General features: G+C 54.7%; 4 protein-coding genes across 8 annotated transcripts; all 4 read left to right on the top strand.

The window, feature by feature from the left end:
- The first annotated feature begins 1,628 nt into the window (after window positions 1–1,628).
- On the top strand, window positions 1,629–6,604 carry GOLGA7 (golgin A7). 2 transcript variants are annotated; one of them, XM_027443514.3, is made up of 5 exons: window positions 1,629–1,852; window positions 2,820–2,972; window positions 3,322–3,423; window positions 4,490–4,553; window positions 5,324–6,604. In XM_027443514.3, the coding sequence occupies exons 1-4, from the start codon at window positions 1,742–1,744 to the stop codon at window positions 4,535–4,537; spliced, it is 414 nt and encodes a 137-aa protein (XP_027299315.1). In that variant the 5' UTR covers window positions 1,629–1,741; the 3' UTR covers window positions 4,538–4,553; window positions 5,324–6,604. The 2 variants fall into 2 exon arrangements, with proteins under 2 accessions (XP_027299315.1, XP_027299314.1); XM_027443513.3 differs by having other exon boundaries at window positions 1,630–1,852; window positions 5,327–6,604.
- A 75-nt stretch (window positions 6,605–6,679) lies between these two features.
- Window positions 6,680–10,288, top strand: GINS4 (GINS complex subunit 4). Of its 3 annotated transcripts, XR_011804766.1 has the most exons (9): window positions 6,680–6,838; window positions 6,955–7,041; window positions 7,237–7,350; window positions 7,811–7,908; window positions 8,254–8,342; window positions 8,736–8,826; window positions 8,916–9,034; window positions 9,573–9,691; window positions 10,152–10,288. XR_011804766.1 is itself a non-coding variant. In XM_072027283.1 (8 exons), the coding sequence occupies exons 1-7, from the start codon at window positions 6,746–6,748 to the stop codon at window positions 9,010–9,012; spliced, it is 669 nt and encodes a 222-aa protein (XP_071883384.1). In that variant the 5' UTR covers window positions 6,680–6,745; the 3' UTR covers window positions 9,013–9,034; window positions 10,152–10,288. The 3 variants fall into 3 exon arrangements, 2 of the variants coding, with proteins under 2 accessions (XP_071883384.1, XP_027299313.1); XM_072027283.1 differs by lacking the exon at window positions 9,573–9,691; XM_027443512.3 differs by lacking the exons at window positions 9,573–9,691; window positions 10,152–10,288 and adding an exon at window positions 9,136–9,448.
- LOC101791756 (protein phosphatase 1 regulatory subunit 3C-B) lies at window positions 8,922–17,268 on the top strand. Of its 2 annotated transcripts, none has more exons than XM_027443505.3 (3): window positions 8,922–9,034; window positions 13,557–13,718; window positions 14,527–15,732. In XM_027443505.3, the coding sequence occupies exons 2-3, from the start codon at window positions 13,591–13,593 to the stop codon at window positions 15,434–15,436; spliced, it is 1,038 nt and encodes a 345-aa protein (XP_027299306.3). In that variant the 5' UTR covers window positions 8,922–9,034; window positions 13,557–13,590; the 3' UTR covers window positions 15,437–15,732. The 2 variants fall into 2 exon arrangements, with proteins under 2 accessions (XP_027299306.3, XP_027299307.3); XM_027443506.3 differs by lacking the exons at window positions 8,922–9,034; window positions 13,557–13,718 and adding exons at window positions 14,343–14,422; window positions 17,128–17,268 and having other exon boundaries at window positions 14,527–15,432.
- A 592-nt stretch (window positions 17,269–17,860) lies between these two features.
- GPAT4 (glycerol-3-phosphate acyltransferase 4) lies at window positions 17,861–25,196 on the top strand. The gene is made up of 12 exons (XM_027443503.3): window positions 17,861–18,025; window positions 20,839–20,908; window positions 21,192–21,489; window positions 21,668–21,742; window positions 22,159–22,248; window positions 22,367–22,460; window positions 22,894–23,009; window positions 23,237–23,292; window positions 23,613–23,698; window positions 23,930–24,058; window positions 24,139–24,218; window positions 24,816–25,196. Exons 1-12 carry the CDS (start codon window positions 17,861–17,863, stop codon window positions 24,922–24,924), a joined length of 1,368 nt encoding a protein of 455 aa, XP_027299304.1. The 3' UTR covers window positions 24,925–25,196.
- Window positions 25,197–25,929: the final 733 nt, after the last annotated feature.

Here is a 25,929-nt window from a genome sequence, read left to right as displayed (position 1 = left end):
ATGTCTGCAGGAGCCAAGCCTTTAGCCCCAACAGAAATCAAAAGAATTTGGTGCAGAGATGGAACATATTGTTTTTAAGTGACCCTGTATTATCCATCTGCAGAGGAGACCAAGCACGGGACTGAAGAATTAGCACGTTTACCTGACCATAAGTATCCCACTGACCATCTCCTACGTAGTAGCAGTTATATTCCACTGCAAGGACTTCAGAGTTTACTACAAAGGCCAGCAGGATCTCAGACACCCTGAAAACAGATTTTTTATGTTTCTATAAACTCTGGTAAGATTGTAATTGGATCAAACTCTGCATTCAAAAGCACATTCTTTTAGAATATTTTATACACGCATAAAACATCTGAGAAAATGTTAACATCATGATCTTAACTGTTTGCATATTGGAACAAGCTAAAGGTTAGGAAGATGCAGTCCATCTGGTACAGTATTTACAGCAGATTATTTCTGAGCGCGCTTCTTTCAGAATTTGGGCTCACAATCCCGAACAAACCCATCCACAGAAGCCCGCCAGCACGCCGCGATGCATGGGTCCGGGGGGACCCAGCACTGCACTCCCTGCTCTTCCCCAGGCTCCCCCAAGTGACTTGGAGTTTCCTAGAGCCTTCGAGGAGATTGTTTGTTCAAGCAACCCCATTAGGTGTTTATTAGCCTTCATTATGGAGTGCTAGAGGGTTAATTAGTTCAGGCTGTTCCTATGGGAGAGGGGGGGCTGGAGGGTGAGGTGAGCTCAGCAGCAGCTGATAGCCCGGTTCCCGGGGCAGCTCACCGCTTTGCTGGATTTCTTTCCTTTCCTCCCCCCCCTCCCTTTAATCTCTTCCCTAAGCAAGACAGAGGCGTCGTTCCCCCATGCACAACGTGTTTAGCACGAGGAGTGCCCGGGCCCCAGCAAAGGCCGGGGTGCCCCCAGCTCCCCCCAGCCCCTCCACGAGCCTGCAGCAGGGACGCTGGGGACAGCTCAGCCCCGTCCCCAGCTGGCCGTGAGGCTCCACCCGCCAGCCCCCGCCGGGGCCACCCTCCCGCTGTGTCCCCGGGTGCTGCTCGCTGCTTTTATCGCTGCAGCGTTGCTGCTCCGGTCTGGGGCACGGCACGGAGCCTGCTCGTTCTGTGCTGTGAAAAACTCAGCAAATCAACCAAATCAACCAAATCAACCAAATCAACCAAATCAACCGTCCCTGCGCGCGTGGCTGCCCTGTTGCGTTGCGGTGCAGCTGGCAGGGGACAAACAACGACCCCCACCCCCGGCAACGGGCACGGGGGCGGCCGCAGCGCTGGGAGAGCCCCGCTCAGAGCCACCGGCGGGCGGCAGGACCCTGCGCGGGGATACGGCAGCGGGGGGCGGGGCTATTGCATTAGGAGGCGGGGTTATAGCACAGTGGGCAGGGCTATGGCACAGGGGGGCGGGGCTATGGGGCCAGGGGGCGTGTCTCCGGTATCGGGGCGGGGCTACAACCTGGGGGGCGGGGCGACAGCCCGGGTGAGGTGACGGGGCGGGGGCAGTGATCGCCACGCAGCCAATGGGGCGCGGGCGGTGCGCGCGCACGCGCAGAGGCCCGGCGAGGCGGCCGAGCGCTTGCGCACTGCCGCTCCCTGGGGCCGGCGAAGGGGCGGCGCGTGCGCGGCGCGGCACTTCCGCCCTCGTCCCGCCCCCGGCCGGGCCTTTGCGGCAGGCGGCGCCGGGCGGAGCGGGGCGGGGAGCGGCGGGGGGGGGCTCGCTGCGGGCGGCGCGATGAGGCCGCAGCAGGCGCCGGTGTCGGGCAAGGTGTTCATCCAGCGCGACTACAGCGGCGGCACGCGCTGCCAGTTCCAGAGCAAGTTCCCGGCCGAGCTGGAGAACCGGGTGAGGGCCGGGGGGGGGGGAAGGGGGCGGCGTCCCCGGGCCCCGGGCCCCGTCCCCGGGCCCCGGGCCCCGTCCCCCGCCGGGCGGTGCCGAGGCCTCGGGAGGGGCCGCCGGGTGTCGGGGTCCGGGCGTGCGGTCGGTGCCGCTCGGTGGGCTCGGGAACGGGCGGGGAAAACGCGTGGGAGGCGGCCGCTGCCGCCCCTCGGCGCTGCGCGATCCGCGGGGCCGCCCAGCGCAGCCGCGTTCGGTGCGAGCGGAGCAGAACGGGCTCGGTGTGTGCCCGGGAATAACGCCTGCCTTGTGGCACCGCGCAGAGCGGCTCGGCGGGCGCTGTGCCCGCACACGAGGAGCATCTCCGGGGTCTTCCTTTGGCGTCGTGTGCACTGAGGGGGTGTCTGCACGAGTGACAGAACAGCTGCGCCTTGCTGATGGCTTTTCTCCCCCTCTTTGTGTTTTTTCTTCTTTGTTTTTGTTCATTGTTTTTTGCGTGTTCTATGTCGTCCTATAGAGGGCTTGTTTGCCCAACATTTCAGGACCAGCAAGGAATTATTGACATCAAAAGTTAGCTCAATCAATTCACTTATTAAATGCTCTTCTTAATCTACCAGACCTTTGTATGTGTGTTAAATAACCCATTTTTTTTTTCCACCTTCATTTAAATTGCACTTTGATGTAGGTTTTGTTTTTTTTTTTTAACTCTTAATGGCTTTACATTCAGATTGTGTTGGAATTCAGACTGGCTCTAATCGTTTGGTGGCTATTTAACAGAGAATTACTGGCCTGTAACTATGAATCCTCCAGACTTTGGCTCTAAACACAGTGTCTGTTTAAAATGTTAGTAGGTGATGCGTCTAAAAACACATGGAAGCACAAACAGCGATAAATGAAGGCAGATATCTGGAGGTATTGGTGAGTTCTGGAATGCGGAGGGTGTGGTGTGATGGCTAAACTTGACTTTCTGTTGCAGATTGATAGGCAGCAGTTTGAAGAGACTGTCCGGACGCTGAATAACCTTTATGCAGAAGCTGAAAAACTTGGGGGCCAATCTTATCTTGAAGGGTGTCTGGCCTGTCTGACTGCCTATACTATCTTCTTGTGCATGGAAACACATTATGAAAAGGTGCGTTTCTTCTGTTCATTGTGTTGCTTAGAAGGCAGGACGTCCCCAGACATCAGTTAAATATTTACTTCCTGGTAGGTTTTCTGTGACTTGCACCATTGCTGTGCAAATTCCATTTAGGGCCTGGATCTTACTGCAGGGCTGTTTCATGTGCACATCAGACTGACTCCGGTCAGACTGAGCAGTGTAATGATCGTCTGTGCATCAGGGAACTTTGCAGGTTCTGTCTCTGGTGCGTGTTGGCACTGTCATGCTGGGCTGTCCTGATGTTATGTTTGTGATTCTGCTGGGCTGTTACTTCAGGGAATCGTGATTTAAGAAACTGACGTTTGGGCTGTTCTATTACCAGGTTCTAAAGAAAATTGCCAAGTTCATTCAGGAACAGAATGAGAAGATCTATGCTCCTCAGGGCCTACTGCTGACAGATCCCATTGAAAGAGGGCTAAGAGTTGTATCCTTCTGTGGTTTCCAAGCTCCTCCTGACTCGTCCATCCATGCTATACTACCCGTTTCTCTCTGTTACTGTGGCACCCTCTAGTCATCCCTGATCTGTAATACTACAGAATACTTCATTAATCTCTTTACTCCAGTTCTGTGCTGTTCTCTGGTCAGACATTCATACCTTAAGATTTGTCACATCAGAAGACTTTTTAATAAAATACAACAAAAATACAGTATTAGAATCTCTCCTTTGAGACTTTCTTGAAAGTACGTATAAACAGAACATCAAACATATGAGATGCTTCCTCTACTTCAGTGACCTCTGAAAATGAAATTTGGCCAGGGAAAAAAGTGACCAGCTTGGTAGGATTGAAATTGATGTCATGAAAGCAAGAGATTGCTGTGGCTTCATTTGCAATGCTCAGCCTATGTTCTAGTGAAAACTTTGCCATAGCACATCACTGTAAGTCGATCATACCAAATCAGTGCTTGCTCTTAGATGTAGTGTGGCGTATTGGAATCTTTTTACTTCAGGGCTTGAACCATGGTGCAGGCGTTTTGTCTAGATGTTACCTTACTAGTTGCAAGGTTATATCAAATCTAGGGGTAGAGTTACCTGCATCATGTTTTGTCAATATTGACACTGAAGCAAACTGAAACAGAGCATGCCAATTAAATGCATGCTAAGCCTAATCCCTTGCAGTTGCAAAACCATTCAATTTGAGTAAAAGCATTCTTAGTTTGGCTATTGAATTAGGACCTGAACCACAGAAGCATTAACTTTTGTCTGGTGCATAGCCTTTCCTGAGTTTTAAGAGAAGGTGGCAAGGCTCACAAGCTCTCCATGTATGGCATCTTTTATTCTTGTTCTCAGAACAGGCCTGGGCTGTATCAACAGACTGATTGTATGAGACAACCCTTAGGCGTACAGTTCCATTTGTCTTGTAGCTCTGAAACTAGCCTTGAAACAGCAGGTGTGAATCACAAGGACTAAAATTCTCCTATCGTGGTTTTCCGCTTTTTTTTATTTTCATAATCTTTCCATAGTATGTTTCCCTAACAACCTTTCTGTGCAGATTGAAATTACCATCTATGAAGACAGAGGTATGAGCAGTGGAAGATAAAACTGTGGAGTCTCAGGTACGTATTAACATTATATTAGGTGCCAATCTCAACTTCTTTTTTGTGTGTGCTCAAAGATGTAGACTCTCCTACTGAGACAAAATATTTATCCAACCACTGCATGCAATCAAAGGCTCTTCACATAAGTCTTGTGTGGCTTCAGTTTTCTGAATATGTAGAAATACCTGTCCTTGGCATTGTCACTGAATGTTAATACATTTCAGGTGGTATAAAACTTAACAGAATTAACAAATTCAGGTCTTGATTGTACAGATACGTATAAACCTAACTTGTGCTGTATTATTGTAGGCACACTTAAGGCTTACCCTTAAATCTCGACTTCAAAATAGAACAATATTTAAGCTCTTACTTGGATCGCTGAATAATTTTCAGACTAATGGAATAAGAGACTAAGAAATATTCAAGAGAAATCATTGATGGTGCTATAATAGCAACTGCTCTTCCTTTAATGCTGTGAAAGATAGAACTCTTCCTGTTGTTAGAGATGCCTTGTAGCAAGCTCTACTTTAAAAGCTGCTGTGTTTCCAGCACTTGTGAAACCAAGGTGTTTTGCCTAGGAGTTGTTATTATTAGCCCTAGAAACCTGAACAAATCAATATGAGTAATTGCATTTTACCTTCTTGGTTCCAAGCAGATAGGTGAGCTTCTATATTCTATTGCATAGCCTGGTTTTCTTGCTGTGTACCTTCTAAGAAAACACAATATCTGTGTAAAGGTTTGTATGCCTTTTTCTAAAAGTTTCTAATAATATTAAACTTCTTTTCTAGCAGATAGCTCAACAGTGGACTTGCTGTATCAAAGTTCCCCTACCTCCTACTTTAGAGCATCATTCTTCTCTCTGCTGCCAGATCCACAGTGCCATCTACTACAAGGACTAACTTCCTAAAACTCTGTTCCACATGGGGTGGCCCAGCTGGTCAGCATCCATTTTGTGGCCAATTTTAAGCAATGAGTTTATTTCTTAGTTTTTTCAAGAAGAAGAGGTGATAAAGCTGCGTTCTCTGCTGAAAGAAACCAGGCGCTTGTCCCAACAGAAGTCTAGTTTTAGTCACGTGAGTGCAGTGCTGGTCCTCCCTAGTTGTTAAACCTTCGTGTACATCAGTCGGGCTTTGGAAAGCTACAAGTCAGAGTTGGGAATTTTCCAGAAACAAGGCCTTCCCTCCTGCTCAGTGCTGCAGTGAGGGGATATGCAGTGCCTCTGCCTGGAGAGAACTGGCTCAAGGCAACAAGCATTTTAATCTTCCCATGCTGATTCTCGTGGAAAACTAGAAGGCAAAGTGTTTCTTGTTTTAGTGTTTTGGTTGTTCCTAGAAGGGGGAGGAATAGCTGGACTTTAATACTGATGTTTTTTCTACTACTGTGTGTATGTTGCTATTGCATCTCTCAGTGCTCATCAGGAGAGGGGGTCTGTTCACGCATAGAACAGTAAGTATGATAAAATGGATGCTGAACCAATAAACAGTTCCTACCCTGCTCTGATTAATATGTGAAGTGTAAAACTGTTTCTTTATGGATTTATTATATATGATTTATAGGAAAACACTGATTTGATGAACTTAGATGTTGTATAAGATGGTGTCTTAACTCTGTCTGCTGACGCTATGGAAGAGTAGCGCTGTGCATTATTTAGCATCTCCTGTGCATTGACATTCCTCAGCAATACCTGCTAAAGTTAAGTTCTTACAAACTGGGTTGGCTTGATACTTCTCTCTTGTATCCTTTTCTGTTGTCAAAGCAAGGATGTCCTGGTGCTGAGCACCACTGTCTGATTGGGGAAGAAATTCTTGAATTTAGAAATGGAAAAATTCCACAGAAATAGCGAGTGTTTCGGCTTCCGGTGGTACTGTAGGTGCTAATACTGGATCTGAAATTCCAGGCTTATTACTCAGCCACTGATTTTTTTTTTGAGATTCGTTTCATATTTTAATTGTATAAAACGTGTTCTTTTTTTTTTTTTTTTTTTCTAAAACTGTACCTGTTGGCCTTTCACATCTGTTGTGATATTGGCAGAAGTCCGGACGGATGAGTAAATCTTTTCTTAAACTGTGTCCGTGTCGTGGTTGGCGGCGCTGGGTTTTAGGGGCCCGGGAGGGGGGGGGGGGGTTGGGCCGGGAGCCGCCGCCGCCATCTCGCGGCTGTGGCGGGGCCGCCCGGGGCCGGGCCGCGCGTGCGCTCGGGGCCGCGCTGGGATGGCGGCGGCGGGCGGCGAGGAGCCGGGCCCTGAGGCGGCCGGCGAGGAGCTGGAGCTCACCCCGGCACAGCTCATCCGCAGCCTGGAGCAGGTAGCGGGGCCGGGGGCCGAGCCCCGGGGCTGGGGGGGGGGTCCCGTTATGGCCGTTTTTTGGGGCGCGGGGCGGGCGCGGTGCTGCCGCCGCCGCTCACCGCCTGCGTCCCGCAGGCCTGGCTGAACGAGAAGTTCGCCCCGGAGCTGCTGGAGAGCAAGGCCGAGATCGTGGAGTGCGTGGTGGAGCAGCTGGACCACATGGTAGGGCCGGCGAACGGGGCCCCGGCACCCCTGGGGGCGCCCCGGCTCCGTGCCCCGGGCTGGGGGCTGCAGGGGGGCACCGGAGGGAGCCGCGGGCGGGTTTGGTGCCCCTGTGTGCAGGAAGACCTCACGCGCTGCGCCTTGCTTGGTATTTGAAGCTTTTGAGGTTTGTTTGTTTGTTTGTTTCTCTTTAAGGAGTCAAACCTGAAACGGGCAAAGGCAGGAGACTTAAAGGTCAGCGTGCACCGCATGGAGATCGAAAGGATCCGCTACGTGCTCAGCAGCTACCTGCGATGTAGGCTTGTGAAGGTAACGCCTTGTGCTGCAGAGGGGATAGGGAAGGGCGACTTCAGGAGCGATTCTCACCCATAAAACCCCACCTGCTGCAGTGAGACACTTCTTTAAAGCTCGCTCTCTTTCATCCTGGGTGCAACCCAAAACGTTTCATTCCTTGGGCTCGCTTCTCTGTTGTGGTGAAGGAGAATCCCAGCATTGCTGTGGTGTTCCATCACTGCATCTAAGCCCGGGACGGCACAATTAAATGTTTGTGTGTTCTGCCTGGGTCCTGCCATGTACACACATGCCTGTGCTGCATGGAGACCCCAGCTGACCGTGCTGTCAGTTCAGAAGCAGGTCTTTGGTCAGGTTTGTCTGCTGTTCAGGAGCAGGTGACTCCCTGCAGGGGAAGCATCTGAAGGGTGGGGATTGTAGTCACCCAGCTTCTAGGCAAGCTGTGTCTTACTCTTTGGGATTTTTCTTTCAATACCAGATAGAGAAGTTTTTTCCCCATGTCCTGGAGAAGGAGAAGTCTCGAGCTGAAGGGGAGCCTTCTATTCTATCCCCAGAAGAATTTGCCTTTGCTAAAGAGTGAGTAGGTTTTGCATGCATCTCCCTCCTTTTGCACGGGTTACAGGACTCATCCTTGTGTTTCGCTGAACAGTTCTGCAGAGTGCCGGCTTTAGGCAGGGTTGCAGTAGAGTTCAGTTTTACCAGGAGCTTTCCTTATGGGCAAGGAGAGAGCTGAAATGAAATAATTCTGAGTCCGCACTGTGTTTGGCATCTGAGCCAGTTACTGTCAGCCAGTTGCTAGCAATCACAGGACCAGGAGATGTCACCTCTTGGCATTTTTGAATCAATGCTTTCTAGGGAAATTTGCATTTGACTTAATCAACAGATGTTCTGATGTTTTTTTTTGTTTGTTTTTTTTTCCAGGTACATGGCAAACACAGAGACTTACCTGAAAAATGTGGCCCTAAAGCACATGCCACCCAACCTGCAGAAAGTGTCCCTCTTAAAATCAGGTGAGTACAGCCAGACTCTAGGACAGTCCCAGCAAATCATAGCAAAAGATGTGTGGGGAAAGCTCTGGGGAGCATGCAGTGTTAAGAACTACATTTTTAGCTGGTGCTCAGTAGAAACAAACATTGTTTGGTGATAGTATCCTCACATTGCTCTGCTGTGTAGTACATGGCTTAATGCTGCTGTCCCTTCGTGCTTCTCTCTGAGCATGTGCTGACCACTACAATCCAGCGTTGTCTTAAATGGAAGCAGTGCACCTTACCCCTGGTCAGCATTGTCTAGCATTCCCTTTATTGGCCTTGTGCTTGTCCCCATTGCCCCTTTCTGAGCTGAGCATCCTGCAGAGGAACACGAGTGAGTGCTGAGTCTGTGCTCTGAACCCACTGTTTCCACAGTCCCAAAGCCCAACCTGGATTCCTTCGTCTTCTTGAGGGTGCTGGAGAGGCAGGAGAACATCCTGGTCGAGCCGGAGACTGATGAGCAGAGGTAGGGGGTCCTCCTGCAGGCGCTGTGGGCAGGATTCCAAACGCAGCGACCGAGGAGCAGCAGCTTAATGCCACGCCTGCCTCTTGCAGGGAGTACACCATCGATCTGGAGGAGGGCTCGCAACACCTGATCCGCTACAAGACCATCGCCCCGCTGGTGGCCTCGGGAGCAGTGCAGCTCATCTGAGCGGTGCTGGGAGCCGAGCCAGGTAGGTGCTGAGCCAGGGCCGGCAGGTGGCGCCGGGACGGCGCGGTGGGACCGTGGTTTGGGAGCAGCCAAGTAGACCGGCAAGACGTCTTCCCTCTACAGACGCGGAGGGGCTCGTTGTCCCCACAGTTAATCAAACTCTTAATTGCTTACGGTACACCCGGGCTCCTTTTGCCCAGAGCTGCTGAGCAAGGGCGGTCTGTGTCACAGCACTCCTTCCAACGAGGCTTTGGCGGAGCCTTACCATCTTGAGTCCCAAGGGAGGGACAAGTGTAGGTGCTGTCTTTCCAGATTTCAGGCTGGTCTGACAGCAAATATGGACAGAGAACATCTGTCCTTAAAGGTAAATAATGCCTTTGTAAATCCCAGGATGCCCTTTGTTTTAAACTCACATCGTAAAACCTCTGTGTGTTCATCCGTGCCCCAGTTTAGCACTGTTCTTTGAATTTAGGCTATCAGGTGGGAACTGGCTGACCAAATGGTGTGGTAACCAGTTGTGTAAACTCCACCTTCCCCCATCGGCTTTGATCTTTTCACAGGGTCTGTGCAACCCTGGGTGTTGTGCAAGTGCCCGATTGCTCTGAGGTGAACTGGGGGGAATACTTCTGCACCACCTTTGCCACATGATCCCTTGAGCAAAAGAACACCACACGTGAAGGTATTTGCTGGCAGAGCAAATCTTGATTATCACACAGCGAGCAGGAAGGATTGGGAACAAGTTAAGGATAAAACTGAAGCTCAGGCAGAGCAAACAGAATGTCACGGGCAGGCAGGGGACAGCCACAGGATCATGTGAGGGGTGCTTAGCATTAGCTTGTTATCTGCAGTGGGAAGGGAGGTTACAGAGTTTACCGACTGTTTTTATGTGGTCTTTTTGAAAATACTGGCTGGGAGACACTGACGAACTTAGGAATTCAGTGAGTCTCTCTCCTCTGAAGGATAGTTCTGAAGGCCAAACAGCAAGTCTGTCCTTCCTTGGAAAGTCCCATGCAGCTTGTGTCCCAGGGTGGACACTCATCCACAAGCCCCCTTCTGACGTGGTTGATTACACTGATTTATCCGGGCATTTTGGTAACAATAGCACTATTCTCTTAAAATATCCACCCTTGCCATTACAGGTATCTGAGATTTGCCTGCAGAGTAGGCCTGGATTTGGAAGGAGTGTCTACAGGAGCCTTGGGCTTTTGTCTTTTCTCTGAGGTTGCGAATGGTGCAATCCTGATGGAAGCTCTGGAAATATCAGGCAGTCTTTGAACACTTGTCACAGAGCTCTTTAACCAGAGCAACTGGTTCATGCTCACCGGGTCTCGATGCTGCCCGTGTAAAATTTTCATTTTGCTCCATTCACTGTTTTGCTACGTGCACAGGCTTTGCTCAAAGCCAGCACCAAAGTAGCTCCTGTGCCGAAGACTGAAGTGGTGCTGTTTCACCTCTTGAAATCCTTGTTGATCAAGTCCAGCAAGGGGGGATGAGAGGCCTTCCTGCTTTTCTGGCCTTTTCTGACCTCCTCCTTTGGGCCGACAGACTTCAGGGAGATTATACCGCTGTTAGTTAATCCTCAAGCTCAAGGCTGCCTTTCTCAGTGAACTTCAGGACAAGTAAGGCCCTTGGTACAGGATGGTCTGCACAACCAGCAGCTGAGCACTGGAAGAACTGAAGGATTCTGTAAGCTCGTGGTGCTGTCGTGTTCAGAAGAATTCGGCAGCACAGGTCTGGCGGAGCTTTCCCAAGCAGTCTCTTGTTGCAGGGTGAGAACAGAAGCAGTGTTGGTTTTGCCTCACCAGCTATGCGTTGTGTGTTCATGTTGCTTCCTCTAAGGCTAGCACTCTGTATCTGAGTTCTGCAGCAGAGCATTCGGCTCCCTGTACAGGGAGATGTGGATCTCTAGAACCAGGTGCTGCAGAGTTACACAGCAGAGGACGTGTTCTGCCAGGACACCTCATTTGAGAACAGTGGTGATCAGTTTCACTAAAATGGAGTCACTGTAACGATGGGGTCAGGTGAAAGCAGCTTTCTGCTATGTGCGCTCTGAATCTGAAGAGTCTCCCTCCAGAAAGTGTGGAGTTCTGCTGCAGCTGCTGTGTGCATTTGTGAGGGTAGAAACTGTCAAGCTGCCTTCTGCTGAAACAGCTGCTGGGGAAGGGGAGTTGAGCAATTCCTTGGTGCTGGTCACACAGAGCAAAAACTCCTCCTGCCCTGCTGACCCTTGCGTGCCTCTCCTAGTCCCCTGCTACGCAGCCCAGTGCCTGCCAAGTGCATGAGCAGACTGTGGCTCGTTTTCCTTCAGCTCGGGGTCTTCCCTGCATCATGCTCTGTGGGGAGCAGGCTGGTGCTCCTCTGACACTGCCCTTTCTCTGCCAGGCAGGGTGTGACACAGTGCATCTTGTAGTGTGAGTGGCTTTGCATGTGTGCTTTATAGTGTTCCTAATGAATCCATTTAGGTAAAGAAGATTCTTTTAAGTACAGGCGTTAAGAGGAAGCTGGGTTTAATCCTTAGGAATCAGTAGTGCATACCTCTGTGCAGCCCCCAGGAAAGGGCTTTGGATTGCACCCTGCCCGTTCCTACAGCCCAGGCAGCTTCACAGAGGTGACCGAGCTCCTGTTCAAAGTCATTGTTAATCTGCTGCTGCAAAACATGCTCGGGAAGAGCTGCTTGGAGAACGTCTAGTGGCCTGTCTGGCAGACTTTCTCCTTGGCCCTATTATGTTTGACTGAACAGTTGTCCGGGCAGCACGTGGCTACAGCAGTGTGAGTGAAAGGGGCCCCTGCCCTCTTCTAGCAGCCAAATCTCCACCAGAGCTGATTTTTCCTAGAGTGCCTGCAGCACAGCTCCTTTCTGGAGTGTGAAAGCTGGTACGTGGCAGCATCGTCACAGGCTGTGCAGGATTTTTGAACGTGGCTCATAGGTTGGGATCAGTCAGGCTAACAGGTTAAGTTTAGCAGCACCTGAAAGTGCTGCTGTCTGCTCGCTGTGTCCTTCCGTAAACAAGTACCTGGACACTTCTGGGACTGGATGCTGTCGCAGCGCAACACAGTGCTTCTGTTTCCTCGTCCGTGTTGGGGGAGGGGAAACATCTGCAACGTTGTCGATGAAGAGGTGCTTTTGGCTTGTACTTCTAGATGGAGAAAAGACTTGGTGGTCAGTCCACATTAGTCTGTGCCTGTGATGAGAATGTACTGAGAGGGAACAGCTGCTCCATGATCCGCTGCTGGGCTGAAATACAGCCCCTGTTCTCTGTTCCTTCCAGGGTGCAGGTAGCTTGGTTTACTGGGTGATTAGCTTTCAATGCAAAGTAGGTGGGTGGTGGAAGAGGTCACAGAGAGGGCACTGGTGGTGAGCTGTGATTTCCCAGCTTGAGCCGGATCTACTCTCCCGAGTGCAAGAGAAAGGTGGAGCGATTGCTTTCATTAGCAGGAAGCCTCTTGCATGGCCGTGTCAACTTCCCCAGGTCACTGAAGTCGAATACGCGCTGTCAGCCTGAGAGGATGTGATGAAAGGGTGGTTCTCGGGAAGAAACTGCTGGGATCTGACTCACTGCCTGCAGTATGTGTGCTTACCTGTGTGATCGAATGCAATCCTCTGGTACGCAGCCCAGCACAGCCGTGCGCAGGGTGGCCGTTTTCCCCGGGGCCCCAGCCTTGTGAAGAACCCATCCCTGGCACTTTGGTGAGCTTTCTCTGCTGCTGCCCTGGTTCGCTGTGGCTGTAGGTTGCTGTGCTGTTTGACAGAGTCTTTCCTAGAATTGAGAGGTGCCTATATTAGAGCTAGTAGCAAGGGAGCTGTTCCTCTGAAAGCCATCAAGAAAAAAAAAGGTCATTGTTTCTTTTTTCTAGGGTATCTACAGGAAAATGATCTCACTAGCATGTAATTCAGTGAGGATGATCGTTCTTTAGTAAGTAGGAATAAATGCCTACACAAAGTCACAGTGGGAAACAGCTGGAACTTCTGCAGGGAACGTTTTGAGTGTTGAAAGGTTCAGAAGCAGACAAATTAGGAGACCATGAGGAAGAACCATTAGTTCCAGGGAAGAGGGGTTCGTTCACTGGCATGACCCTGGGAAGATGTTGCCTGGGTTTGTAACTTGGGTGGTTGCAGCCACAGTTAGCCGTTGCAGGCGTGAGTACAACATGGCTTGTCCTCCTTCTGACCTCTGGGGAAGGATGTGACCCTGCTGTGTCCGAGGCCAGCCTCAGAAACAAGGAGCACTGCTTCCAGGGCTGGCCTGAGCCCTGCTGCCAGCCAGGGCTTCAGCTCAAGGCTTCTGGCTCAGCATGGCAGGCGTGTGCTGACAGCAGAGCTCTCTGGCCTAGGCATGGGCTTAACAGGCCCATCAGATGAATCCGTCCTGATGCTGGCCAGGTTGGGGAGCTGGTACCAGCAAGGAATTAACGCCACACAGCTCCTGCAGGCCCAGCCGGACAAGTGCATCTGGCTCCTGGTTATCCGCAAAGGGCTCTGCCGTGCTCCTCCCCAGGCAGGAGTGTCTGACCCGCAGTGACCCCAGTGCCACACGTCCTTCCAGGGGAGCACGCGGCTTTGGCTCCGGCTGTTTGCTGATGTTTTTGCTGACCGAGGCCAGGGCTGACCTGCAGATTCCTGCCGGCCACGCACAGAGTTCAGGCTCACTTCTGCTCATCCAGGGAGAGACATCTTGCGCCGTGCTGAAGACGTTCAGGCAGTGGCGGTGAGAAGCCGTGTATAAATATTGATAGATGGGTTGTGTCATGAGCTGATCAAGATCTGTGCTGTCAGCAGGAAAAATCAGGTCTGCTTAACCTAAATGTCTAGACAGCTCCGGGGCGATTAGCAGGTAGCGCAGGGCAGGGGTGATCTGATTTAGGTGACAGTCCTTTCTGTCAGGGAGCCACATGTGAGCTGAGCGGTGAGGGCGGCTCTGGATGCGAGTGGCAGGCACCCCACGGCACCTTTAGCAGGGCGAGGAAGCAGGGGCAGGAAGCTGCCGCGCTGGGGGCGTGCGGGTCCGGGCCGCTCGGCTTCCCTGTGACCGGGAAAGCCCCGGCAACGGCTGCCCTAAAGCCCCCTGGAAAGAGAGGGGCAGGCGGCAGTGCGAGGGGCGGGGAGGGGCGGGGAGGGCAGCGCTGCTCGGCCCGCGGCTGCCCCGGGCGGTGCCGTTCCGGGGCCGCTTCCCCGGGGCCCCGCCGTGCTCGGGGGCTGGGGGCGGCCGGGCTCGGCCCGCGGGTCCGGGCGGGGGGGGGGGGGGCGGGGCCTCGCCGGCCCCGAGCCGCCATTGGTCGCTCGCGGGCGCGTCCCCGGCGCCGATTGGCTGCCGCGCGGCGTCCCGGCGGCGGGCGCTCCCACGGCCCCATTCATCGCGCGGCGCCGGCGGCGGAGGGAGCGGCGGGGCCGGGGCGCGATGAGCTGCGGAGAGTGAGCGCGGGGGGGGGCGGGAGGGAGGGAGCGGGACCGGGAGCGGGCCGGGGCCCTGCCGCCCGGCAGCCGGGGCTCACTGCCTGCCCCTTCTTCACCTCCAGGCTTTTCCAGGTGTACAGCGCGCGGGCCGTCGCCCCCCCGGCCATGCCCGTGGACCTGGCCGTGCGGCTCTGCCTGGGCCACTCGCCCCCCATCCGCAAGCTGCTGACCTCCTACGAGGAGCTGCGGGGCAGCCGGGCGCGCAAACCCCTCCGCTCCTGTCTCAACCAGAAGCCGAGCGCGGAGCACGAGCCTGAGCGGCGAGATAGCACCAAGAGCTCCAAGAGCCAGAAGAAGAAGAGGGTTGTGTTTGCCGATATGAAAGGGCTCTCGCTGACAGCCGTCCGTTTCTTCTCAAAGATCGAGGAGGACCTCTGTGATTTGCAGCACGCCCTGTCAGACCTCGCTTGCTTCCGACCCAGGCTGCGGGACTCACGCCCAGAAGTTTGCAGGTACGTGCTGGACTTCCCACAGCCCTCATCAGACTACGCGGCTTTCCGCAGCCGCCTGCACAGCAACCTGGTCTGCCTGGAGAGCTGCCTGATCCAGGACCGTGCCCTGTCAGGGACAGTGAAGGTCAGAAACATCGAATATGAGAAGAAAGTCACAGTCCGCATCACTTTTGATGGCTGGAAGAGCTTCCGAGACATCTGCTGCCAGTACATGCACAGCACGTACGGCTCGGCTGACACAGACACCTTCTCCTTCGAGCTCTCGCTGCCTAAGTCCTCCAGCTCCCGCAGGGCCACGGAGTTCTGCATCTCCTTTCAGTGTGGGCAGAAGACCCACTGGGACAACAACCACGGGAGGAACTACAGGATCTGCCACGTGGGCACGATCCGCCCTCCCTCCCATGCCGTGAAGAGTGCCAACGGGGCCCGGGAGCATCTTGGCACCTCCCGGGCTGCCGCCCTTGTCCTTTCTCACCTGCAGCCCTGGCGGCGCTCGGAGCCTCGCGCCCCGTACTGGTAGGGGAGCAGCGGGGGGACAGGCGGAGCTCCGTCCCTTCCCGTCCCCGTCCCCGCCGTGGTGCGGGGCTCGCCGGGGGTGCCGGCAGCGGCAGGTGCCGCTTTGTGAGCTCCTCCGCGGGACCTTCAGAGCCGGCCCTGCCCCAGCTCCCGGGGGCGCCTCCCGGCGGTCCCAGAAGGCGCCGCCGCGAGAGATGGGGACGGCCGGGGGGGGGCCGGGCTGCCGCCCCAGGGCCTCACCGGGGGGGTTCGCGGCGCGGCCGGGCTGTGACGGGCTCAATAAAGGCGGCGGGGGCTGGAGCGGCTGCGGCTCTGCGGCGGGGCGGGGCGGGGCGGGCCCGGCGGCGTGCGCGGCCCCGCGGTGGCGTCATCGCGCGGGGCGGGGGCGCGCACGGCACGTGGCGGGGGCGGGGCCGGGCCCGGCGGCGGCGGCGGCGGCGGCAGGTGGGTGCCCAGCGGGGTTGGGGGGGGCGGGGGGGGGCTCGGAGCGGGTCCGTCCGGGTCCGTTGGGTTCGGTTCGGGCCCGGTCCCGCTGCGGGCGGGGCGGGGCGGGGCGGTAGCGCGGGGCCAGGCCCGGCCGCGGGCCGTTGTGACCGTTAACCGGCAGCAGCGCGGCCTCCCCGCCCGCTCCGGGCCGCGCCGCAGCGCCCCCGCGTGTGGGGAGGGGAGGCCCGGCCCGGCCCCGCTCCCGGCCCCGGTAAGGGTGAAGGGTAAGGCGCCGTCCGCCCCCGGCTCCGTGCGGGGTGGGCCCAGAGGCCGCGGCCGAACGGGGGGCGGCGGGGGGCGGGGCTGCCCGCCCCGGGGAGCCGCCGGTACGGTACGGAACGGGCACCGCGTGCCTGGGGCCGGGGCGGGGCTGCTCCGTTCCCCGGGGGAACAGAGGGCAGCGGAGGGGCCGCCCGGCCCCTGCCCGGCCCCTGCCCGGCCCCTGCCCCCCTGCGCTTCCCAAGTGCCCGTCCTCGGGCCCAGGCCCGTGCCCTCCGGTGGCAGGCGAGGGCAGCGTCCCCCGGGCGTTCTCCCCTGAGGTCTCCCCAGCAGCCGGCGTTGGCCTCCCACGTGCCCGCTGCGCCAGGGGCATCGCCTGCCGAGAGCCCTGCTGCCGGGTGCTGACCTTTGCCTGGTCCCCGTGCCCCAGCGCGTTCCGCTGTGGCTAATCATCCGCAGTAATTCTTGCCTTGGGCTAAGTTCCTGCCGTGAACTGTCCGTGAGGCAGCAGGGGGGGAGCCGCGCCCCAGGAACCTGTGTACGGGAGCAGAGGAAGTGATTCCTGCCCAGGAAGCTGGGGCCCGGCTGGCTCCCTGCTCTGGGATTCCTGCGACATGAGAGGGGCGGTAAGGTCGCTGGCGCTCCGTGGAATCCTCTGTCACTCCATTGGCTCCTTTCCTGTATTTGGGAGCTGCTTACGGAGCCTGCTGACATCCTGCGCTCTGAGGGTGGTTCTAGCAGCTGCTCAGGCTGGGCTTTGGATGGGAGGAAGGTGCAGCACGCACATCTGTGGCAGTGCCAGGCAGTAGCTGGAGTGGCGGCCTGAGTCCGCTGTGCCCAAGGAGCTGCTCGGGGTGAGGTGTCCTCAGCCTGAGCCCTGCCTCTGACAGCTCAGAGCCCGCTGTGCCTGGCCTCCCGCCACCCTCTCCATGTTGATGTCTCTCGGAGTTGTGCGGCTTGCCTGACTTCGGTTTCTCTTTCCTCTGCTAGTGCTGGTGACATGCGAGTGCCTGGTCTGCCAAGAAGCCAACTCGCTGTTTGAAGAGTTTTCCAGGGACACGAGCTTCATTTGAGTCTGTTACGACCCTTCAATGTGAGTGGATGCGCAGGGCCTCTGGAATTAAACTTGTTACAGGCGTCATGCAAGGGTCTGAGCCAGTGCCTGCGTCCTCGCGGAAAGAACAGCAATAGCTCCACGCTCAGTAGGCTCCTGCAAGTGCCACCTCCCTCGATCTCCTCCAATGCAGACTCAGGGATGGACTCCACCTTGTCCCCGTGAGGAGATACTGTACACTCTCGGCAGCCAGAGGGGAATTCTACTGCTGGCGTCTTCACAAGCTGCCCCACAGCGGAACTTGCTCAGCAGCACCTTGGGAGATCCGTTCACACAGCTTCACGCCAGTACTTGCTGCAGACCCATGGAGGAACTTGCTCATATGCTACATCTCCTTTGAGCTCCTCAGCCTGCACTGTTTGAACTCACCGGGGCTCCTGGCAGTCTGTTTGCTTGTTTTCCCAACCGCTCTCCCTGATCCTGTTGCATTCCCTCGCTTGCAGAGCCCAAAAAAGATGTGAACTTTGGAATGGGGTCTGTGAGCAGCTGCGGACTCGGTACATGTGTAAGACTTTTGCTGAATAATAGCAGGACTGGTTAACTGCTGTGGGCAGCCTTTCTGCCTGGCTGTGGGGGCGCAGGGCACCAGCCTTGCTTAGGCCCTTCACCATGTTCCTCCTGCTCCCCTTTGACAGCCTGGTCGTTAATCTCTTGGGGATTTCCATAACTGTCCTCTTCACTCTGCTTCTGGTTTTCATCATTGTGCCAGCAATTTTTGGAGTCTCCTTTGGCATCCGCAAGGTTTACATGAAAACATTATTAAAGATTTTTCAGGTAAGTCGTGTTCTCAACATTTTGAGTGTTGGAGGGCAATTACAGGGGTCTCGTCAAGCACAGTTGTGCTGGGAGGAGAGGCTTTTGCCCCTCAGCAGAACACCGAAGGTGGCTGGGGCGGGAGGTTGGTTTGCTGGTGACGCGCTGCTGCCAGCTGACCCGCAGGAGTCATCTCAGCCAAACACAATTTATTGGACTAATGATCACGGGCTGGTCTTTTTTTTTCCTGTAATTAAGCCACGAAGTCTTCAGACAAGTAGTAGGGCAGGACAGCGCAGGCAGTCGGTATGCAGATAGTGCCGCCGTCCTGTGCAGCTGCAGATGTGCTGGGAGGAGGCGTGTGCTCGGAAGGGTTAACGTCCCAGACGAGGCTGGGCGCTGCTGCAGTTTGATGTGGAAGGAAGCCAAAAGGGGTGTAGGGCATGGTGGGGAGGGACGGGGCTGCAGGCAGTGGGCTACTTATCTCTGGTACATTTGGATGAAGCAAAGGCAGCGAGGCGGGACTTTGTGTGCTGTGAACCCTGAGCAGTCTGCGGCCAGAACCCAGAACTTTCAAGACCTTTCTGTCCTGGGGCCAGAACCCAGAACTTTCAAGACCTTTCTGTCCTGGGGCGCCGCCTGCTTATCTGCCGAGCCCAGCAGCCACATTTGTACCTGCAGCCTGAGGACACCCAGCAACCCTCACTGCCCCTCTGGACACCAAGAAGCCAAGTGGAATTTTCCAGCGTGGGGTTATGCTGTTTCCCTGCCTGCCTTTGCAGGCCTATTTTCTGAGCTATCTTACCCAGAACCTCTCCTTGAATCAAGTCCCTGATGAACCCAGAATTTTTGTCAAACTCCCAATAGATAAAACCCAAACCACCCCACGCTGCCAGCCCAGGGAAAAGGAAGAGGGTTGTCTTGTGCTTAGCAGGGAAGTTTCAGACTCTTACATGTGTAGTTCAGACCTCTGCAGTGTTTGGTGGTGCTGCTGCTGCCTGAGCAGGGCTGATTGCTCCTGGGACGATCTCTGGACATGGGAGGGCAGCCCTGTGCGTGAGTGGGAGTCCCAGGGCGTTGTGCAGGGCTGCATTAACACAGCTGTCTGAAAGCCTGGCTTCAAACTTAGTGACTGAACTGAGAGAAAAAATACAGAAGAGTTTTGTTTTATCCAAAATGGAACATTTCACTGGCCTTTTTTTTTATTATTATTATTTTATTTTCTCCTTTCCTTTCTTTAATTCAGTTCTGGAACATTTACTCTCAACGCATGTTTTGGTGTTCAATTTTGAAACTGTTTTTCTGAAAAGACTTTGAAATCTACTTCAGCTTTTATCAAAGGATCTTTGTAGTGGGAGAGAAGAGCACTCTGGCAGAACTGCCCACAGCTTGATGGAAAACTCAGCGACTGGGGCTGGTCACTGGGATGTGTATGCCTGGGGAGTGTTATTCACAAGAAATATTTTCCGGACTCTCAAGGCCAGTGTTGCAAACCTGAGTCCGGCAACCTGCGGGGCCCACCCAGGGCCTGGGATGGCAGCCACACACCTGAGCTGGTGCTGAGGGGACTTGCTTGGTGCTCCCTGGGTGTCCGTCTGGGTTTTCTGCCACCACGGTCTCTGTCCAGAGGGAGATGTGCTGGGCTAGCCAGGAGCGCCTTCTTCTCAGGCTTCCCAGCTCCTGCTGGGTCAGAGCTCCTCTTCTGACTTCTCCTGGGATGGCAGCTTTTGGGCAATCTTCTGCAGTCCTGCAGTTCCTTCTGCCGGCAGAGGAAGCTGCTGAATGAGCTAGACTCCTCACCCACAATTAGTATTCCCGCATCACTGCCTCTCATCTGGTGGTGTTGGGGCTGAGGCTGGGAACCGTGCAGTTCCCAGCAGCTTCTGCTCCTTCACAGGTCCCTGACGGAGCAGCTGCCTTGGAGCAATGAGCGCGTTGCACAAGTTTGCCTTCGTGAGCCTCTCCCAGGCTTGTCTAATGCAGGAGTGACACTGGGCTGGGTACTTGGAGGGCAGGCAGGAGGGCCGGTCAGAAATCCAGCCTGCAGTTTTTCCTGGTTCCCTTGAGAAGCAGCTGAAAAAAGAGATTTCCGTGGGTGCCAAGCAGTCTGGGCATGGGATGTGGCTGTGGGAGCACTGTCTGAGGTGTCTGCTGCTGCTCTTTTGGCCTGAGAAGCAGTAGCAGCTGATAGCTGAACTGGGGAGGGAGGCAAGGATCTCCTGCCCTCGTGCGACTGGCCTGATGTGTACAGCAGCAACCTGAAAACACGTTGTCTGCTTTGAGTTTGGAGGAAATCAGGACTGGAAAATAGTGCCAGTCCCGTGACCTGCTTCCGGAGCCCTGCCACGTCCTGCCCCAGCACGAGGGCCTGCGGGCTGCAGGGCCCCCTGGAGGCTGGGCAGTGGCAGCCACGTGCAAGCTACGGCAGAGCCTGCAGGACAGGGGCTGCAGAAAATCCTGCTGTGCCATCTCACCACTGAGCACTCTTCCATCTGCTGGTGCTCACTCTTTGCTGGGGCTCTGCTGTGTAGAATGGCACGCTCGTGTGTGCATGTTAAGGCTTTCCTAGGTGCTGCTCACCTCCCCAGCAGTCCTCTTGCCCCACTGCAGACAAATATCTGCTCTGGGAACTTTCTTTCCACCCCAGTCTCTGCTTCTCCCTCAGTTCGGTTGCGTGTTCATGACTCTCATTCAGTTCTGTACAGAAGCCTTCTGCCTTCATCTCCTCTTTTCCCCTTACCTGTGGTCTTCCCTGAAAGCCAACTGGAAAACGGGCATTCTGAAGGGGAGCTGCAGGCTTTGGCAGTCTTGATTGCCATGTGTGTCTCTTGCAGTGGGCAACACTGAGAATAGAGCGTGGTGCCAAGGAGAAGAACCACCCGTTATACAAGCCCTATGTCAATGGTAAGATCGTGCCCCGTGTGGGTACACACCAAGTTCAAATTTCTGTATGGGAGCTGTGGTAAATGTGTCTGTGAGCAGCCGAGGTAGGGTGGGAAACCCTCTCCCTGCAGGTGGAGCAGCGGGGTGGCTGTGGAGAGATCAGGTGCATGAGGCACCTAGAGCTTGCTTCATGTCTAGGTAGCTGGGAGGACTGGTTTGTTCCTGGCTGGGCTGGAGGAGGGAAGGGAAACCCTGGCTTTCAGCTGTCTTTGAGCTTTGCTCAGCTGCCCGTGGCCTCTTACAGGTATCATTGCGAAAGAGCCAACATCTCTGGAAGAGGAGATCAAGGAGATCCGCCGGAGTGGCAGTGGCAAAGCCCTGGACACCCCTGAGTTTGAGCTCTCAGATATCTTCTATTTCTGCCGCAAAGGCATCGAGACCATCATGGATGATGAAGTGACCAAGAGGTTTTCAGCTGAAGAGCTGGAGTCCTGGAATCTGCTCAGCAGGACCAACTACAACTTCCATTACATCAGCCTGCGCCTCACTGTTCTCTGGGGACTGGGTGTTCTCATCCGCTACTGCTTCCTGCTGCCCCTCAGGTGAGTGCTGCTGTGCAGCGTGCCCGTGAGGTGGTGCTGCGGGCTGTCGCTGCTGCAGCAGGTGCAGCTGGTCCTCAAGTCCCGTGGACCCTGGTCAGCACGATCAGGAGGGACGGGCAGGTGCTGTGCAGGGCCTGTGGCCTGGCTTTGCTAGCATGCAACTTCCCTCTTTCTGCAGGATAGCCCTGGCGTTTACTGGCATCAGTTTGTTGGTGACTGGCACTACAGTCGTGGGATATTTGCCAAATGGAAGGTGAGTTGGTCTTGGAGAGAAGAAGGGATGGGGCAGCTCCGTGGGCCATTTGAGACCCAGTGATCCAGAATGTTTCTTGAAAGGCCTGGCTGTTCTGCCTGCTGCAGGCGAGGCGCAGAGTCCTGGCATCTGTAGCCTGTCAGGAACAGACACCCTGTAATTTTAAACAAAGGACCTAAATACGAACATTAAGCCCCTTGGTGGGTCTCTCAGCCCTGGGCTCTGAACAGAATAAAACCAGAAGAGAACGAAGGCCTAAGCGTGCTTCGTGGGCATTATCAGTCAGTGGTCATAAGCTGACAGCAAACCCCAGCGGGAGATATGTTTCTGCAGTTGGATCTCATGGCCTGAGCCAGCTGGGCCAAGTGGCACCATCACAGGGAGCTGGGGGTGATAGTTTCTGTTCTGGGCTGCAGGTGTAAAGAGTTCCTCAGCAAGCACGTTCACCTGATGTGCTACCGGATCTGCGTGCGTGCCCTCACAGCCATCATCACCTACCACGACCGGTAAGGAAGCGCTGCCTGCTGCAGACCGTCCTTCCCCTCCAGCCGCTCCGTGCTGTGCCTCTTGCAGGCCTCCCTCTTTGTTCCTCTGCCCTCATCTGTGTCTTTGTTTTGCATTTAGAGAAAACAGACCCCGAAACGGAGGCATCTGCGTGGCCAATCACACATCCCCCATTGACGTGATCATCCTTGCCAGCGATGGCTACTATGCAATGGTAAGGTCTGTGCCCCAGCTCTGCCTGCTGAGGCCTGGCCAGATGTATTTTTGGAGCAGCAAGTATATTGCATGGGGCAAGTTGTGGGCAGAAAGAGGCTTTTGCACACGCAGAACTGCATGAACTCTCAGACCCTGTGCACTGATACCCTGTTGCGTTGCTTTCCAGCAAGTTTGCCTGGAATTCAGAGCACCAAGGCATTCTGGCCACTGCTTTGCAAGGAGAGTTCTTGGCTTTGCTCTCTATGGAAGAGCAAGCTACATCCTCAGCTTGGCCACCCTGGGGCTTGCTGCATCTTTCCAGTCAGAGCCTCTCAGCCTTACCGGGACAGGGGTGGAAAGATGAACCTCAGCTTGGCTGCGAAGCTGTAGGAGCTGCCTTGGCCTTCAAGTGTGCCCAGGTCTTGTAACTTGTGTCTTCTCGTGCTGTTCAGGTGGGTCAAATCCACGGCGGGCTGATGGGTGTGATACAGAGAGCCATGGTGAAGGCTTGCCCCCACGTCTGGTTTGAACGCTCAGAGGTCAAAGACCGTCACCTCGTCGCCAAAAGGTGTGACAGTTGCTAGCTTCAGGGAGAGGTCTGGAGGCTGGGAAAGACAGGGGGCTGCCCTCTTCCCTTGGATGAGGACACTGCCTCTCCTCGTGGGTGTTGGGAGAGTGGCAGTGTCACTGGCATCCAGATAGTCCTCGGTGACTGAAGGATAAGCGCTGTGTGCTGTATGGGTTGCTAGGACAGCCCCTGTGCCATGTGCTAATTGGTGACACTCTTCTGTTTAGGCTTACAGAGCACGTCCAGGACAAGAGCAAACTGCCTATTCTTATCTTTCCAGAAGGTGAGTCATGGAGAGAAGCCCCTGGTGGAGAGGGCGTGCGGGGACAGCACCCTGGTTATGTGACTTCCTTGCTTGTGCAGCCAAGGGCCTTGAGAGCCTTCAGTGAGGCAAAAGGAGCATTATAATTTTAGAACTAACTGAGCCCGGAATGCAGAAGTCATATATGATGTCTTAGTGATGCTGCACCTCCTGTGCACCCAGAGAGCAGGGTTTGGAGTGAGTGTTAGGGGTCAGCTGCTGGATGCCTGTAGGTGTATAGCTTAGACCCCTGAACTGACTTTGCAAGGGGAAGTTGAGAAGATTGTGCTTGCCTTTAACAGGAACCTGCATCAACAACACGTCTGTGATGATGTTCAAAAAGGGGAGCTTTGAAATTGGGGCCACAGTTTACCCTGTAGCCATCAAGGTATGAGAAAGCAAACATTCTTACAGCAGAAGTAGCCCTCTGTATGAGAGCTGAGTCATAGTGGCTCAGACTTGGCACTCATGGGTCAGTAGCCTGGTCTGAGGGCGTGGGGACACAAGTTACTTCATGTGGTGCGCTGGGGAGGGCTGGCCTACAGCTGGGCTTTGGGGAGAACTCGGAGCCTCAGGGAGGGCACATCCTCTGCCTGACTTTCATGAACTGCCTCTGTAGTACGATCCACAGTTTGGAGATGCCTTTTGGAACAGCAGCAAATACGGCATGGTAACCTACCTCCTCAGGATGATGACCAGCTGGGCCATTGTCTGCAGTGTCTGGTACTTGCCCCCGATGACCAGGCAGGTAAGTCAGCTGAGCCTGCCCTACCCGATCCACTGCAGGGCTGCCCTTTTCTTCTGCTGCATGGTGTCATTTTCCCACAGCCTGAAGAGGACGCTGTCCAGTTTGCCAATCGAGTGAAGTCAGCCATTGCCAGGCAGGGAGGCCTTGTGGATCTGCTCTGGTGAGTCCAGGCAGGCTTTTCTCTTCCTGGTGCTAGGGTTCCTTGCTCCTGGGTCCTGGTAAGTGTGTGTGGGCTGCAGAGCTAAGTTCGTTTCTTGCATTGGGCAGATTAGGCCTATGGAGAAATGGAGATACATCTCCAAAACTGCTGCTCTGTAGTCAGGACCCAAATCTTTCCTTCTTCTGTGTGTGCTGGTCACCAGAGCTTCATTCTATGATTCTGGCTTGCACTTAGATGCCCTTGTTCTTCTTGATGCTGCTAGCAAAACAGGTGGATCTTGAGAACCTCTCTTGTCAGGCACTAAGATCGTCAGAGCCTCAGAGGTGGAGGGCCTCTGCAGGCGCTGTGCTGGTTTCAGAGCACCTCACACTGACAGAGCTGCCATGTAGAGCCCTGTGCAGCGCCATGGGTGCCACTCCTGGCAAAGCAAGGTGTGAAAGAAACTCCCCTTGGGGACAGTCAGCCTGCAGTGTGTCTTGGCAGCCCGAGGTACAAGTGCAGCTGTCCGGCCGGTGTGGGACCTGCTGCTCTGAGAAGCCCCAACGGAGGTGTCAGTGCACACCTGTAGCTCCACTGAGCGTATGACTCTCTTCACAGGGATGGAGGTCTGAAGAGGGAGAAGGTGAAAGATACGTTCAAGGAGGAGCAACAGAAACTCTACAGCAAAATGATTGTAGGCAACCATGAAGACCGGAGCCGCTCCTGAGCCCTCTGCCTCCAGCACTGATACTGGGCCCGGTCAGAGCCCTCTGCCTCCAGCACGAGCCAGGGCTTGTCTGAAGCAGCTCTCTGTGTTTGGACTTTGGCTGCTCCAGAGCTGCTTGGACTTGCTTGTTAATTCTCTGGCTTTTTCCCGGGGGCACTGTTATTGCCCAGAGTCTTCTCGCCCTGGGCAGCTCTTGGCAAAGATGCCTTCTTGTTACTGTTACAGTGAAGCCCCTTGCAGGGGCAATATTAAATGAAACACTTCTGGTGTCATATGCTTCCATGTGGTGTTCACAGGCTCGGGGGAGGGCTGGTGTGTTGATGTGCATGTGTGTCAGTCACAAGTCTCCCACAGCACAGAAACTGGTGAGCTGCACTGAGATTAGCTGCCTTGACAACCAAACGGTTCTTATGAGCCTGTGCCTCTCCTGTCCATGGCACAAAACCCATGGAACCAGTATGTGGTCTCACCATTTCCAGCTTTACCTTCACAAGGAGAAACCTTTCCTCTTCCTTTTGCTACCCTCCTGCCATTACCTGACCACTGCTTCTTCAGCATCTGAGTAACAGCCTCTTTGCTGGGGTTGCTCCAGCGGTGAGGATCATCCTCCTTGGAAGCCTCCACCTGTCCCCTACAAGCCGCCAGGCAGTTGTTGCTGATGCAGGCTCCTAATAAATCTGTGTGTGCTGTGGTGGGAGCCCAGGGTGGGCAGGAGGCTCCCTAGCTGGGGCAGGAGATCCCCTTTCAAACGTCTCCCAAGGAAGATGTTGAGATCTGGTCGTGATGTGCACCAACTTGCACGTTTATAGATTTGGTTTGTTGCAAGGAAGTAGAAATCTTGTTCTGGAGGTGGTACCCTTTCCAGCTCCGTGAGTGTATTATTCAGTAAAGCAACTAGTATTTGAGCATTTATCCTGTGTACTTTCCAGTTATCCGTATGGTCCTACAAACTTTAGCACTTTAGTTGGGTGCTCTGCCTGCTCTTACATGCTGTTTCACTGCTAC

This window comes from Anas platyrhynchos, chromosome 23 (assembly GCF_047663525.1).
Source record: "Anas platyrhynchos isolate ZD024472 breed Pekin duck chromosome 23, IASCAAS_PekinDuck_T2T, whole genome shotgun sequence".
NCBI lineage: Eukaryota > Metazoa > Chordata > Aves > Anseriformes > Anatidae > Anas > Anas platyrhynchos.
This window is presented reverse-complemented; position numbering and strand designations above follow the sequence as displayed.